The following is a 17,213-nucleotide window of genomic DNA, read 5'->3' as shown; positions in this document are numbered from 1 at the left end:
CTGTTATCAACACCATGGAACTAGTCCAGCTAAATGTGACTAACTGCTGCTAGCTACATACATGTTGCAAATGTACACAAATGAGGAATACCACAATATATAATAGATATGATGTTACTGGACTTTTCTAGTATCCTATATGAGAATTTTCACTTTGTCCTTACCTGTTCATCTGCCCCTGAATAAGGTCAAGTCTGTGCTCCACCTCACTGTAGGTCAGATCATTGTCGGCTTCTCCCATTCCCCAGGTCACATTGTTCAATGTTGTGTGATGGATTGTACTCTCATGTAGCTCAGGAACTTCTCTCTCCCAGATCCTTGGGCTTGCTATATCTGTCAAAACAGTAGTATGCAAACTGGTCAAACAATGTCTGTCTTTGTTCAAATGGACCTCCAGCCAAAATATTCTAGAATTAGAAGAGCTAAAACCTCTGTCACATTTTTGTTGATGTCTTTGTACCTTGCTGTGGAGGCTTTCCCCTTAGTTCCCAGGAGACTACATGAGGAGATAACTCTTGAACATGCAACCATTGACAAAACCTACTTTGGATGGACTGAGGAAAGGTTGAACCCCTACCAGGCTTATGTGTTCTCTGTTACCCCATTCGTAGGATTTCCCTTGCTTCCTGTGACAGGAGGGGGTATGAGGAGAAATTTCATAAGTGGGATGCAAAGGGTCATTAAAATGGAAAAGAAGGCTAAATTAAAAATAAAAAATAAAAAATTGGGGACAGACTGTATATTTATCTGCTTGTTTGCAATCCTCTGCAAAATGTACATGGAGCTGTGCATATGAAGCTCTGTTTACATTTTTGGCAGTGCCAGCGTGTGGAATTAATGACTCACACGTATGTGCAGTGACGTCATCCTGTACCAGCCAATCCAAACCACCAAAGATCGACACCAAGAAGAAACCAGGGAGGATACAAGGGAAACCTCATGTTTGTCGGACCATTGGAGCATAGGTAAGTACAAGTATTTTTGACTTTAGGATGGTAGTGGGAAATGTTAAGAACATTTTACTGGTTTTTATTCATGTCTGTGTCCTTGTCCTGGTGGCAATTTTATACATGTTTTAAAAAATCTATTGGACCAGTGGAAGTGTGCAGCCAATTTCTTTCCCAATTTTTTCTCACGTTGCTTAATTGACCCATGTTAGGTTTTTGGGCAGGCAAATGTAAACAGATGTGGCCCCGTTTACATCCTTTTACCCCCGATCTGTCACATTTAGGTCCAAAAAAACAAAAAAGGACACAGACCTTTCCCCTTTTTTAGGCTTAAGCCAGTCATAGACAGGAACCAACTACATTTCGATCCATCTATGGACAGGCTGGTTGTACAGACGTCAATCTATTGATGGACTTCAGTACAACAAGCCTGTAGGGTTTTTTTTTTTGTGCAATCACTGCTGGCAATTATAGTCACCAAAAGTGATACTTGTATTCTAAGGGCTCCTCCCCAGTTGAACACAATAGCTCTGCGGGAGGAATTCTCAGTCAGTGTTGCTGGGGGAATTGAGCAATTTTCTTTTTTTCAACCTGTGGTTGAAGGAAAGAAAATTGCATAATGCATGGCCAGCCTAAGGGTTCATTCTCATTTGCTTTGGTCTATGAATAGCGATCTACATTCTGCAACCACATCTAAGGACTAATGATTTTTCAAAATCTGTGACCTGCTAGGAATCCCAATGGGGCAGCAGAATGCATAACAAGACCAACAATGCTAGGACTCTATACCAGCTGTGGAGCATGGAGATTCCAATGCAGGTACATCTAAGGACTAGTAAGCGGAAATATATTACATTATATTTTTTTAGGTTTAGATATCCTTTTTAATCCCTTCTCACCCACCCTGGTGTCCCTTTTGAAAGTTCTTTAGGCTCAGGGGGGCAGGAAGTATCAGCGATCATGTGACCACTGTGATTGGCTGTGATAGTGGTCACATGAATGGAAGCTGTTCCTGCCAGCTATTGATGTTTACTACCGCAGTTTTTGGCAGCTCAAACTTTTTGCTGGGAGCGTGCAGTGAGCAAACTCCCAGCACATAAACTTTGCGACGCATATGGGTGGCATGTGGACATTAAAGCCCAGCTCTTTGCTGCTGCACGTATGGGTTACTGGGGTGTAAAGGGGTTAATGGCTGCTGTGACAGAAAGCTTATTGTTTTAACCTACAGACATGCACTGAGAAAGGGAAGCACAGTCACAGTGCAATACTGCTAAGCAGGAAACAAGGAAGCAAAGCATACATATATATTGAGCACATGGCTGCCCCAATGTAGTAATATATTGGCAACCAACCACCACAAAGTAACAAGGCATTTCTACATGCATATCTAAAACACAGTGAAAATTTAATAGCTTCTAATTGCATTTTTTATTAAACCCTTCCCGCAAACAATCTCTATATTACATTTTTCCAGCACGATGCTCTGTGCTGAGGATAGGTCCTCTAGCACAGTGGTCCTCAACCCTGGCCTACAGGGCCCACTAACAGGCCAGATTTTAGGTATTACCCAGGGGAGATGCAGACTAGAGTATTGCAATCAATGAGCAGCAAATGATATCACCTGGGATGTATTTCAGTTATCTTGAAAATCTGGCCTGTTAGTGGGCCCTGTAGGCCAGGGTTGAGGACCACTGCTCTAGCAGAACAACTGGAACCCACACTGGTCACTAGTTCTGTCACAGTGCATATCTGACAGCGGTCCTGTCAAACACAGCAGTTTGGATCCAATCAGCATGGCTCCCAGTCATGTGATCACTGTAAAATAGTGATCATATGACATTGTTTACAATGTTATATATATTTATGGATGTATTTTGATTTTTAGACCCATCTAATTGTGGCCTCCTCCTTCCACTTCCTGACGAACCGGCTACAATTCATGAAACGCGTTGAGACTTGGGAATTTTTCTCTATTCTTCTCCTTGGACACCCAATATACCTTTGTGGATTATATTATGGTTGTACAATATGTTTTGCATAATTACAAGTAGGAGTCCATGGAAATGTATAAACCCAAAAAGAGGATAAACATTATGTATGAGGATGGACAATAGTTTTTACTGGAATTAATGCTTTTATTATCATTCTAATAAAGATATTGTGTTTTTATATAAGTCTGATAGTAAATCCTTGAGCAACACAAAAAGTCTGCTTTTTTCCCCCGGATTATTCCATTTTCTTGAGATTGTCTTGGATGAGGTACTTTATAAAATATCCACCAACGAATTTCTCAAATTTCTTGTTGATTGCTTCTCTGTCTTTGACAGAAGCAGTCAACAAGCTCTGGTTAATAAAAGTGCAAGTGCAAAAAAAGTAAGTGAATTATAAAAAAAAAATAAAAATAAATGATCATAAGCTGTTAGTGTCCATTCACACTGCTACGACTTGTCAGGCAACTTGGTCAGCCTCACAAGTCGTGCACCGTCGCTCCCATTGTGTAGTACAGGACCCTTTCTAATAGGAGCGACGCAAGTCGCTCCTATTAGAAAAAGGGTCCTGTACTACTTCGGGGCGACCTGGAGGCGACTTGCATAGACATTCGTTTTATGAAGTCCGTGCAAGTCACGCCGAAGTCGCGCTGCACGCGACTTCACAGGTCGCCCCCCAAGTCGGAGCGACCTAATGTGAACCGGCACTTACAGTGAAACATGCAGTTTATATGCATTTTTGTTAATTTTTCAGCTTATAAAAAAAAGCACTTTTTCAGCTTATAATAAAAGTAAAGTATTAAAATAAAAACATGTTCCAAATAGGTAAATAAAAGCCATATATGTTTTTAAAAAACTGTATTTTTTTTAAGTAAGCAAACTAGTCACAAAGCTTTTATTCAAGTTATCCGACACATACAGATGCCGCTTTATTTGGCTGGGCATCTAGGAATGGATGACCACTTCCCATCACAAAAGGATTAATCCGAGCGGAAAAGCAGGACTATTTTCATTTATAAATCTCCAGAACGTGGAACTGCTCCTGAAGGTCAGGGACAGCTGGTAACTATGGCAATTTCTCAGTAGTAAAGGCCTCGGTGTACCTAAAGCTGGAGAGGATCCCACTGCTAATACATCTCTGACACATCCAAGTTTAACACACACTATAGATGAGCAGGAAATGTTCACTTAGCTGTAAAGAACAATCACAAAATCAATGTAGCCTGCTGTATGAATTTTTTCACATGTATCTAATTTTAACAAGAAAAATGACTATATTACATGCATAAGATATAAATTATAGAACGTATCTTCCAGACGTTTCTAGCAGATCAGCACACTAGCACAAGAGCACCACAGGGCAGATCTGGGTATCCAAAATGAGTATATGCCTTGAGCCCGCAAATACATAGTTGTACTGGTCACTTACCCACCTGTGGTCCCAAACAGTTTAGTGGCAACCTACGTCTACTATTATCAGTGTTTCTAGTCTTAGTTCTCTGCTGGATTACAGAACACCCCCCACCCCCAGTTTTGGGAAGTGTTCTGTAGTTTAGCGGGGAGCACTACAGTGGCTGTGTTGTCAACTAACTACAAGAAGTCTGGAGTTCACTGGATTTCAAGTAGACCAGCAGTGTTTCTGTGTACTCACACAGTTCTTATACAGAGATAACACATGGGGTAATGTGCATGTAGTGTAGAAACTTACTAAAATTCTTTTTTTTTTCTTTTTACCCAGATATATGAAGGAGAGTGATGCAGCAGCAGAGAACACATAGGGGTTGATTTACTAAAGGCAAATTGACTGTGCACTTTGCAAAGTGTAGTTGCACGCTGCAAGTGCAGTTACTCCATAGCTTAGTAAATTAGCAGAAGCTCTGCTGACTTCCATCATCCAATCATGTGCAAGCAAAAATGCTGCTTTTTTATTTTCCTTGCGTGTGATTGGATATTCTTTGCAAACCAAAGCTTTACCTCATTTACCAAGCTCTGGAGCAATTGCACTTGCTGAGTGCAACTGCACTTTGCAAAGTGCACAGTCTAGTTGTCTTTAGTAAATCAACCCCTAAGTGACACTTTTTGAGGACCAGTGACACTAATACAGTGATCAGTGCTTAAAATATACACTGTCACTGTACTAATGATACTGGCAGGTAAGGGGTTAATAACATGGGGCGATCAAAGGGTTAAATGTGTTCCTAGGGGAGTGCTTGCTAACTGTGTGGGAGGTGCTTGTACTGTGGGAAGGCAGAGATGCTTAGCATGTGATTGGGTATTCTTTGCAAAGTAAAGCTTTACCTCATTTACTAAGCTCTGGAGCTACTGTACTCTCAGAGTGAAACTGCACTTTGCAAAGTGCACAGTCAGTTTTCACTTAGTAAATCAGCCCCACAGAGTCCAGGTGCAATGGCAAGAATATATTTTAACAAAAGTCCAGCAAAAACAAACAGACCCGGCAGGAAAGCAACCAGACTGGGAGCACTCACAAGTTGTAACAGAAAAGTGGGAATAGAGTGGTGGACCAAAGGTGCCGACAGCGCCTGTACCAAGGAGCGGAGTGTGGCCTGGCCGGTCTGAACCCAAACGTGATGGCTTCCAGGAAGGTTGGCGTATTCTGCACTTTCCCTTTTCCTCCAGAAGCCTTCTCTGAAGCTAAGCACTGTCCTTGACTGACAGGTGACCTATCCCTATTCTAGCCACTCGCTAAATGCTTGCCAAACCTAAGAGCCAGGGTCCTAAATAGACTCTGCCTGACCCAAGATGGCCACCAGAGTCACATGGATTGTCAGCATCCAATTGGATAGCTGCCTCCCTGTGACAGAGGAAACCATAAAGGAACTAGGTTCCTCTCGACTTCCTCCTCCACCACCTGCATTCCCACTTTGGATGAACACCACCAGTGGAGTAAGTAAATTGCCTCTGCCTATACATACACATACACTTTGACTGTGCCTAGGTTTTGTAGGGCTTTTTTAAACGTCAATGTCAACACAAATAGATTTAATATACAGTAGAAGCACATACTAATTAGTTAATTTGTTTTACTCTCATTTTAACCTTCTAATTATTGGCTTTGTGCAGTGACCGCTTTCTGACGGGACAGATCAGGTGGGTTCCAACTAGGATTGGAACACACCTGAGCTCATCTCTTATTGTAAAAAAGGTAAGGTTCCAGGGGTTGGTGACACCAACATGGTAAAATGAAACATATATGGTAATGCACCTTGTGCACATTATTACACTCTGGTGCCATTCATTTTAAATGGCACCCTAATGCACACGCTGCAGTGCACCACAATGCACAAAGTTTACTCCCATTTCCTAGGTAGTCCTTCATTTTTTTATTTTAACAAGAAAAAATATATTTTTTATGCCTATTAGTTACTAAAATACCAAAACTATCCCACTTGGTTTATTATGAAAGCAAGAAGCAACCATTTGCAGCTTGATAAGCTGTGGATGGCAGTGAACTAGGCTGTTGCTGTGTTTCTTGGAGCAAAGTTTAAAAGAAACCGCCTCCTACGAGAGAAAAGCTCAGGCTGTTATTTCTATCCTCTTCTTCTAAATACAGTATGTTAGTTATTTTACTGACATTCTCAATTTTATAGCTTCAATACTCTGACCCTAAAGAAGTATAGAGATAAGGAATGCTGCCCTATTCTCCACTTTCCAGTTCTTGTATGCATGGACAAGCAAGCCAATTGTGTGAGTGTGCAGTTGCACAAGCATCCTGGGAATAAGGTTCCCCTAATACTAAATGTGAGCCAGGGTGGTGCTGGGACCCCTTGCTGTTGCTACATAAGCCTGAACCGTTTTAATTTTTAGAGCCATTGAGAAGCAGGAGGCACATCCTTCCCTACCTATCAGACTACTACCAAGTGTAGCGCTACCCCTGAAGGAGCCGCAGCTAATTTAACTGGTTCTTTACCCAAAATAGTCCAGAGGCAGCCAGGCACACTGCAACAGATCATTCTGGCTCATTAATCAGTACAGAGGATGTCTTTTTATAATTTTATAGCTGAAGAACTTGGATGGGGTGAAATGTGTTATGGGATACTCCAGATTTACTGAATTTTTTTCGAGAGGACACTCCACTCCTTTAAGCTGGGGACTCCTCCTTCAAGGCTTGACCCAAAGCTTAGACCCATGACTTATTACACAGCAGCTCCTGGCCTCATTCAATGTATGTGCTTTTTAGCCACCTACTGGTCTCACCTTCCAAGGGATTGGCTGGCGTCCCATAATTATTCAGACTTGACCTTCCAGACAACTATGATTTTAGAATCCTCTAGAATACAGGTGGAAACAATCAAGCCTGTAGCCCTAAGCAATCAACAACTTCTCCACTGATTACAGAGGAGCAAAAAATAACTAAATTTACCTAACACCCTAGCAACCTAACTAGGAGGGTGCTACACGAAGATTCCAGAATGATTTTCTCTAGACACCATTTGGATTGGGAGTACAGAGGGAGTTCACTGTCCAACTATATTGCATATAATGAACCATAATTCAGAGAGTTCAAGGTATCATAAAGACAACTCGAAATATACTATTATCCGTATACTCTGGTGTTGCTTTATCTCACCCCATTGGTTAACAGGACTGCATACCATTAGGAGGCCAATAATCCTTTTCAGGTTCTGCTGACCCCATGCCACTGCATCAAGTTGCAAGTTTGCAAAACACCAGCAACTGTAATAATAGAGAGACAGTTCTGACAAATGCATTAAAGTCAATAGGGTAGGTAAAGCGGTAGTAAACCCATAAGAAAAATGTAATATATTGCAGCTTATCAGTCTGTCCATTGGCGGGGAAGCCAATGCCCCAATTGGCCCTGGGCACCTGCAATCGCTCCCCGCTGAGAGAGAACACCGGTCTGCTGTTGTAAACACAGCCGACCATTGTTCTCTCTGAAATGATCACAGAGCGCCTGTGATCCTTCTATATAGGAACATAGATCTCTGTGGTCATTTCACAAGACCACCCCCCCCACAGTTAGAAAACACTCCCCTAGGCTCACACTTAACCCTTTGATCACCACTGTGTTAACCCCTTCCCTGCCAGTGTCATTATTACAGTAACAGTGCATATTTTTAGCACTGATTACTGTAGTAATGTCACTGGTCCCCCCAAAAGTGTCAAAAATGTCAGTTAGGTGTCCGATCTGTATGCCGCAATGTCGCAGTCCTGCTACAAATCGCAGATCGCCGCCATTACTAGTAAAGAAAATAAAAATGACATAGTTTGTAGACACGATAACTTTTGTGCAAACCAATCAAAATACGGTTTTTGGGATTTTTCTTACCAAAAATATGTAGCAGAATACAAATTGGCCTAAAATAATATTTTTGGGGGGAATGTTATATAGCAGAATTTCAGAATTGTCGCTTTTTTTTTGTTTATAGCGCAAAAAATAAAAATCCCAGAGATGATCAAATACCACCAAAAGAAAGCTCTATTTGTGAGGAAAAAAAGGGCACCAATTTTATTTGGGTACAATGTAACACGATCGCACAATTGTCCGTTAAAATACCGCAGTGCCAAATCACAAAAAATGGCCTCGCCATTAAGGGGGCAAATCCTTCCGGTCCACAACTGGTTAAGGTTGTTTTTTGCTGTTTTTAACGGTGTAGTGGGAAAACTGTTATTTAACCACTTTCCGACCTACCGCTGCACTTTTACTGCGGCAGGTCGGCTCTATTATGCGAAACAACGCACATGTGTGTCAATTTGTGTGATAGCTAGTGGGGGCATGTGCACACCGATTGGCCAGAGGGGGAGCCAATCAGTGGGCCGTCAGAGATGAACACATGGGTCCTGTGTCCCTGCTATTTAGGAACAGAGATCTCTATGTTCATCTAGTAAGTCCATCTCCTGCACAGTTAGAAAGCACCCCCTTAACCCTTTGATTGTCCCTGGTGTTAATCCCTTCCCTGCCAGTGTCATTAATACAGAAACACTGCATATTTTCTGCAGTGATTACTGTAGTAATATCACTGGTCCCCTCAAAAGTGTCAAAAGTGTCAGTTAGGTGTCTGATCTGTCTGCCACAATATTGCAGTCCCGCTAAAAATCGCTGATCGCTGCCATTACTAGATCCAAAAAAAAAAAAAATAAAATAAATAAAAATGTCACTTTTCTTTTTTTCGTTAATAGCGCAAAAAACAAAAAAACAAAAAAAAAAAAACGGACGTGATTAAATACCACCAAAAGAAAGCTCTATTTGTGGGAAAAAGGACATCAACTTTATTTGGGTACAGCGTTGCACAACCACACAATTATCAGTTAAAGTAACGCATTCCTGTATCACAAAAAATGGCCTGGTCATTAGGGGGTAAAACCTTTTCAGTCCAGAAGTGGCTAATGTTGCTTTATTTATTTATTTTTGCACCGTCTGAATTGGTGCGACACCAACTTTGCAGCTACTACTTTTGGCGACTTCGGGGGGAGATTTCCATAGACATTTGTGCGGGAACCCGCACGGATGTCTGTGAAATCGCCCTCAAAGTCGGACTGAAATGCCGGCTTGAAATCATGTGAGTTCAGCTGAACTTGCACAATTTCAAAACAGCCTCAGTGTGAACCTGGGCTAAAACTTGAAAGCTGTTACCATGCACAGGTGCAACAGATTCACTAAATCTCCCTCCCGTGTGCCACAGTCTGTCCTCAGCCATCCGAGTTGAATTATGCCAGGTGTCTGTCAACTCAGAAGACTAAGAACATCTTGTGGCAAAAAGAGAGTGCTGCAGGGGACAGCTTCTAGAGATAGGCTCGGGCGTGTTCCGGATCCTGCCAGGAAACCGACAATGCAGACGGCAAATCACAGGCAGCGAGACATTTCCTGATCTGTGCAGCTGTGGACCGGGAAATGTCTCACTGCCTGTGATTAGTGTGCAGTGTCGGCTCCCTGGCAGCATCAGGCAGATGGGATCCCAAACACGCTCAAGCCCATTCCTACTTCTAAGTAAGACCCATTTCACACGGGGCGGACTCTGGCTGCGATCTGCTTGCTCAGCAGGGGATCTGTCCGCCGATTCTCGCTGAGCAGGCTGATGACAGGTCCATGTCTGCTCCACTTATGCAGAGCAGACATGGACACAGCCTGCTCTCCTCTATGGGTGGTTGGATATAAATGGACCGCCTGTCTGTTTACACCCAACTGCCTTCCGATCTTCTAGACATTCTGTTTACATCCTCCGCTCCATGGAGGTTCAGATTGGGTCTGCCTGAAAAATGGACTGGTAGACCCGATCACAATGTTCATGTGAAAGAAACCTTAGACTCGCTTCACACTGCCAGGACCTGAATGTTGTGTGACTTACTGTGAGACTTAGCCAGGAGACTTTCTGGCTACTTGAGTACTACTTTAAGGCACAAGTCGGATATAAGTTACCTTGAAGTAGTACAGGAACCTTTTCTAAAATTGGAGCAACTTCAGTAGTGTTAATTAGGACAGCTCTACTTCTGGTTCCGGTGCCCCATGGAGTAGCTGAGTCCTCACTCGGCTCCCGCTGCACTCACCAACAAATTGGCATACAATGTCGCCTGGACCATCATTTCAGCCCACTGTCTCGTGGCACTCCTCCCTGTCATCCATGGACAAGTTCCTGGACAAGAGCGGTGCCCGATCATTGCCCGCTCAGCACCCATCAGACTCGGCAGAGACAGCCCTGCTCTCTAACATGGGGGAGGCCCCAGCCATGGAGATTAGTGCCGCCCCCTTCTCTCTCCCTTCCCAACCTGCACACAGCAACATTGAGCGTATTGCACAGGCAGTGGCTGCTCTCCTAGCCCCTACCATAGCTGCTTTAGTGGAGAAAGCAGTCCAGGCAGGCATGACACAAATAAGAAAAGAACTGGGGGAGCATACGACTAGGCTAAATGAGGCTGAACAAAGGATTTCTAACATAGAGGATGAGCTATATCGAGCCCAAGCCACAGAACTATCACAAGACAAAACTAATCAAATCATTATTCAAAAGCTGAACGATTTAGAAAACACATCAAGACGAAGCAATCTACAATTTATAGGAGTCCCGGAATCCCTACAGGCTTCTGCTATTGGGGAATTCTGTGCTGCTCATATCCCAGCAGCTTTGGGTTTCACTGCTCCGCACACTGTTGAACGGGCACATCGCCTGGGAGCCCTGTCTGCTGATTGCACCTCTCCTCATCCTTTTATCGCCACATACCACAATTATGCCAACAAGGCCACCATTCTTCAAAAGTTCAGACAAACTAGACCTCTGCAGATTGATAGAGTTAAGATCCTGATATTTGCTGATTACTACTCTGAAGTCTCCAAAAAGTTAAAAGCCTTTCAGCAGATATGCTCGGAGGTCTTCCAACATCAAATCAAGTTTACCCTGGCATTTCCTGCCATACTCTGGCTTAAGTCACCTAATGGGGACCAACTCTCTTTGCATGACCCATCAGAAGCTGAGTCTTTCCTCCGCTCTCTAAACCCAGAGGCTCATTCAAATTCAATTACCAAGGCCCAACCCATCTCTCGTCCTCAGGAAGGACCCCTCGAAATGCCTAAAATCCTCAGGTTTCAACAACCAATCCAGGCATTACTGACCATAACTTCCTTGAGGGTCCCTCTCCCTTCCAAGTTCTAATTGGTAAATGACTATACTTTATGTATCACATATATTGTCAATAAGTTGTTTTAGTTTCCGTTAAATAGTCACTGACTACAAGCATTTACTCTTTCAGGTACCACTTTTCCATTATCTTCATGGACCTCACTAGTCACTACCCAGTACTCCCTGGCTGAAACAGCTTGAGCCCAGTCAACCAGGTTCTTAACCACTTAAGCCCCGGAAGATTTTACCCCCATTCCGACCAGGGGGTATTTTACGACTCGGCACTGCGTGACTTTAACTGACAATTGTGCGGTCATGCAATGTGGTACCCAAACGAAATTTACGTCCTTTTTTTCCCACAAACAGAGCTTTCTTTTGGTGGTATTTGATCACCTCTGCGCTTTTTATTTTTTGCGATATTAATAAAAAAAGAGCGAAAATTTTGCAAAAAAATGACATTTTCAACTTTGTCTTTTAAAAAATATCCAATATACTCAATTTATGTATTTTTTTTTGGCCAAAATATATTTAGCTACATGTCTTTGACAAAAAAAAATTCAATGAGCGTATTTTTATTGGTTTGCGCAAAAGTTATAGCGTCTACAAACTATGGTGTAAATACAGAAATTTACGCAGCTTTAATTTTTGACTGCCTATCTCATTTCATGAAGTGCTAAAATGGCAGGGCAGTACAAAACCCCCCCAAACTACCACTTTTTGGAAAGTAGACATCCTAAGGAATGTTCTGAGAGGCATGTTGAGCTCATTGAATATTTCATTTTTTTGTCACAGGTGTTTGAAAAATGACTAAAAATTTTTTTTTTTTTACACAAAGTTGTCATTGAAATGATATATTGCTCACACATGCCATGGGTATATGTGTAATTACACCCCAAAATATATTCTGCTGCTTCTCCTGAGTACAGGGATACCACATATGTGGGACTTTTTGGGAGCCTAGCTGTGTACGGGACCACAAAAACAAATCCCCACCATCAGAATTTCAAAGGGCGTACATTTTTCATTGCATTTTCTCACTACCTCTAACGGTTTAGGAGGCCCTGAAATGTCAAGATACCACAAAACCCCCCCAAATGACCCCATTTTGGAAAGTAGACACCCCAAGCTGTTTGCTAAGAGGCATGGTGAGTCCATGGAATATTTTATATTTTACCACAAGTTTTGGGAATATTACTATTTTTTTTTTTTATTTTTTTTTTTTTACACAACGTTGTCACTAAAAGATAAAATTCTCACACATGACATGGGTATATGTGGAATTACACCCCAAAATACATTCTGCCACTTCTCCTGAGTATGGGGATGCCCCATGTGTGAGACTTTTTGGGAGCCTAGCTGTGTACAGGACCGCGAAAACCAATCAACACTCCCAGGTTTTCTAATGGCGTAAATTGTGCATGTCACCTCTGCACTACCTGTCACAGTTTCGGAGGCCCTAAAATTCCAAGATAGCACAAACCCCCCCCAAATGACCCCATTTTGGAAAGTAGACACCCCAAGCTATTTGCTGAGAGGCATGGTGAGTCCATGGAATATTTTATATTCTACCACAAGTTCCGGGAAATACATATATATATATATTTTTTTTTTTTTTTCACAAAGTTGTCAGTAAATGAAATATTGCTCACACATGCCATGGGTATATGTGAAATGACACCCCAAAATACATTCTGCTGCTTCTCCTGAGTACAGGGATACCCCATGTGTGAGACTTTTTTGCAGTCTAGCCGAGTACAGGTCCCCGAAAACCAGTCCCCGCTTTCAGGCTTTCCAAGGGCGTAAATTGTTGATTTCACTCCTGACTACCTATCACAGTTTCGGAGGCCCTAAAATTCCAAGATAGCACAAAACCCCCCCAAATGACCCCATTTTGGAAAGTAGACACCCCAAGCTATTTGCTGAGAGGCATGGTGAGTCCATGGAATATTTTATATTTTGCCACAAGTTCCGGGAAATATATATATATATATATATTTTTTTTTTTTTTTTTCACAAAGTTGTCAGTAAATGAAATATTGCTCACACATGCCATGGGTATATGTGAAATGACACCCCAAAATACATTCTGCTGCTTCTCCTGAGTACAGGGATACCCCATGTGTGAGACTTTTTTGCAGTCTAGCCGAGTACAGGTCCCCGAAAACCAGTCCCCACTTTCAGGCTTTCCAAGGGCGTAAATTGTTGATTTCACTCCTGACTACCTATCACAGTTTCGGAGGCCCTAAAATTCCAAGATAGCACAAAACCCCCCCAAATGACCCCATTTTGGAAAGTAGACACCCCAAGCTATTTGCTGAGAGGCATGGTGAGTCCATGGAATATTTTATATTTTGCCACAAGTTCCGGGAAATATATATATATATATATTTTTTTTTTTTTTTTACACAAAGTTGTCAGTAAATGATATATTGCTCACACATGCCATGGGTATATGTGAACTGACACCCCAAAATACATTCTGCTGCTTCTCCTGAGTATAGGGATACCCCATGTGTGAGACTTTTTTGCAGTCTAGCCGAGTACAGGACCCCGAAAACCAATCATCGCCTTCAGGCTTTCCAAGGGCGTAAATTGTTGATTTCACTCCTGACTACCTATCACAGTTTTGGAGGCCATGAAATGCCAAGACAGCACAACCCCCCCCCCAAATGACCCCTTTTCGGAAAGTAGACACCCTGAGCTATTTGCAGAGAGGCATGTTGAGTGTTTTGCAGATCTCACTTTTTGTCACAAAGTTTTGGAAATTGAAAAAAGAGGAAAAAAAATGCATTTTCCTGTTTTTTCTTCATTTTCCAAAAAAAATTAGAGCTGCAAAATACTCACCATGCCTCTCAGCAAATAGATTGGAGTGTCTACTTTGCAAAATGGGGTCATTTGGGGGGGTTTGTGCAATCTTGGCTTTTTATGGACTTCAAAACTGTGATAGGTAGTAAGGAGTGAGATCAACAATTTACGCCCTTAGAAAGCCTAAAGGTGCGCATTGGTTTTCCGGGTCCTGTACGCGGCTAGACTGGCAAAAAGTCTCACACATGGGGTATCATTGTACTCAGGAGAAGCAGCAGAATGTATTTTGGGGTGTCATTTCACATATACCCATGGCCTGTGTGAGCAATATATCATTTACTGACAACTTTGTGTAAAAAAATAAAAAAAAATAAAAAAAATTTTTTTCCTCGAAACTTGTGGCAAAATATAAACTATTCCATGGACTCACCATACTTCTCAGCCAGTAGCTTGGAGTGTCTACTTTGCAAAATGGGGTCATTTGGGGGGGTTTTGTGCCATCTTGAAATTTCAGGGCCTCTGAAACTGTGACAGGTAGTCAGGGGTAAAATCAGCAATTTACGCCATTAGAAAACCTGAAGATGTGGATTGGTTTTCGGGGGCGCGTACACAGCTAGGCTCCCAAAAAGTCTCACACATGTGGTATCCCTGTACTCAGGAGAAGCAAAAGAATGTATTTTGGGGTGTCATTTCACATATTCCCATGGCATGCATGAGCAATATATCATTTAGTGACAACTTTCTGTAAAAAAACAACAAAAAAAAAAAAAATAATAATTTTCCCGAAACTTGTGGCAAAATATAAAATACTCCATGGACTCACCATGCCTCTCAGAAAAAAGCTTTGGGTGTCTACTTTTCAAAAAGGGGTCATTAGGGGGGTGTTTGAACAGTTCCGGCATTTTATACTCAATCTTATCCACACATCACCCACTCTTCTAACCACTTGAAAACCAAGCCTTTTCTGTGCCTTTTTGTTTACATGAAAAAATATTTTTTTTTTACTAGAAAATTACTTTGAACCCCCAAACATTATATATTTTTTTAAAGCAGAGGCCCTATAGAATAAAATGGTGGATGTTGCAAATTTTTTTGTCACACGGTATTTGCGCACAGATTTTCCAAACGCAATTTTTGCGAAAAAAATACATTTTTTTTTAATTTATTGCACAAATACACTATATAATTCCAATTTTTTTGGTAAAATTTAAAAGATGATCTTATGCCGAGTTCATAGACACCTAACATGACATGCTTTAAAAATTGCGCATGCCTGCGCAGCGACAAAAACCTATGTACATTTTTGAAAACCTTTAAAAGTCTCTACAGGTTACCACTTTAGACTTACAGAGGAGGTCTACTGCAAGAATTACTGCACTCGATCTGGCGATCGCGGCGATACCTCACATGCATGCTGCAATTGTGGTTTACATATGACACTAGACCACCGCTTGCGTGCGCCATTGCGCGCAAGCACCGGGGGTAAGGGGGGGGGCTCAATTTTTTTTTTTTTTTTTTTTTTTTTCTTTTGCTTTTTTATGTTATTTTGACACCTTTCTTTTAATTTTTTTTTTTTTTAAATCATTTTTATTGTTATCATAGTGAATTTAAATATCCCCTATGATAGCAATCTGTAGTGACAGGTACTCTTTTTAAAAAAAATTGGGGTCTTTTAGACTCTAGATCTCTCCTCTGACCTTAACGCATCTGACCACACCAAAATTGGTGTGATAAAATACTTTCCCAATTTCCCAATGGCCCTGTTTATTTCTGGCGAAACAGAAGTCATAAAATGCTCGTAGCCTCCGGCATCTTAGGCCATAGAGATGATTGGAGCCATTCTCATCTCCAATTAGCTCTATGGTTAGATAATTGAACCACCGGCTGCACTCTCGGGTTAACCGGTGGGACAGGAGAGCCAGAGAAAAACCATGGAAGGCTGCGGAAGGCGGCGGTGGGGGGGGGGGAGGCCCCTCCCACTGCATGTAAAAGCAGTCTAGCGGCCAATTACCTGCTAGAATTGCTTTTACATGTAAGCCGACCGCTGGCTGTAAAAAACGATACCAAGATGATGCCTAAATCTGCAGGCATCATCCTGGTATAACCACTCAAAGTCCAGCAACGTACCAGTACATTGCTGGTCCTTGTTTGGCATATAGGTTTTTTTTTTTTTCATGCAGCCTGTGGGCTGAACGGAAAAAAAGAGAACCTATCAGAAATCAGCACAGGAATAATGCGTAGTATTACTCATCATTAACCGCCCAAACAACCACCCACTGAATTTAATGATGGGTATACACGACACTATCCACGTATACCAAAATAGGATTTTAACTGCAGTGCTGAAATCAGAAAATCACCACAGCTGCTATCAGCAAAGGTATCCATATATGCTGAGCGCAAACGCTGTTTGTGTCAGAATATATAAAATCAATGCGTGGTAGCCGACGAGGGACCTGCAAGAGAAACAGGTCACAAAAGAATGAAAAAACAAACAAAGGACACTGAAAAAAAGTATAGTAGGAAGGAGTAGAAGGACATATAAAATGACTGACAACAACAGTTTTTGGATTTTCATCATTAACCGCCCAAACAACCACCCACTGAATTTAATGATGGGTATACACGGCGCTATCCACGTATACCAAAATAGGATTTTAACTGCAGTGCTGAAATCAGAAAATCACCACAGCTGCTATCAGCAAAGGTATCCATATATGCTGAGCGCAAACGCTGTTTGTGTCAGAATATATAAAATCAATGCGTGGTAGCCGACGAGGGACCTGCAAGAGAAACAGGTCACAAAAGAATGAAAAAACAAACAAAGGACATTGAAAAAAAGTATAGTAGGAAGGAGTAGAAGGACATATAAAATGACTGAC

At 41.8% G+C, this 17,213-nt stretch overlaps 1 protein-coding gene across 2 annotated transcripts in view; it reads right to left on the bottom strand.

Moving 5' to 3' along the window:
- The window catches only part of KCNH7 (potassium voltage-gated channel subfamily H member 7), a 657,816-nt gene that overhangs the window by 16,638 nt on the left and 623,965 nt on the right, over nt 1-17,213 (bottom strand). For both annotated transcript variants that reach the window (XM_082260896.1, XM_082260897.1), the window contains one exon: nt 165-333. In XM_082260896.1, coding sequence (XP_082117022.1) covers nt 165-333 — 169 coding nt within the window. The remainder of the gene's footprint in view (nt 1-164; nt 334-17,213) is intronic.

Source organism: Pelophylax lessonae (assembly GCF_965119305.1).
Source record: "Pelophylax lessonae genome assembly, chromosome: 6".
In the NCBI taxonomy this organism is placed as follows: domain Eukaryota; kingdom Metazoa; phylum Chordata; class Amphibia; order Anura; family Ranidae; genus Pelophylax; species Pelophylax lessonae.
The sequence above is the reverse complement of the archived record's forward strand: the minus strand, read 5'-3'. Positions and strand labels throughout refer to the sequence as shown.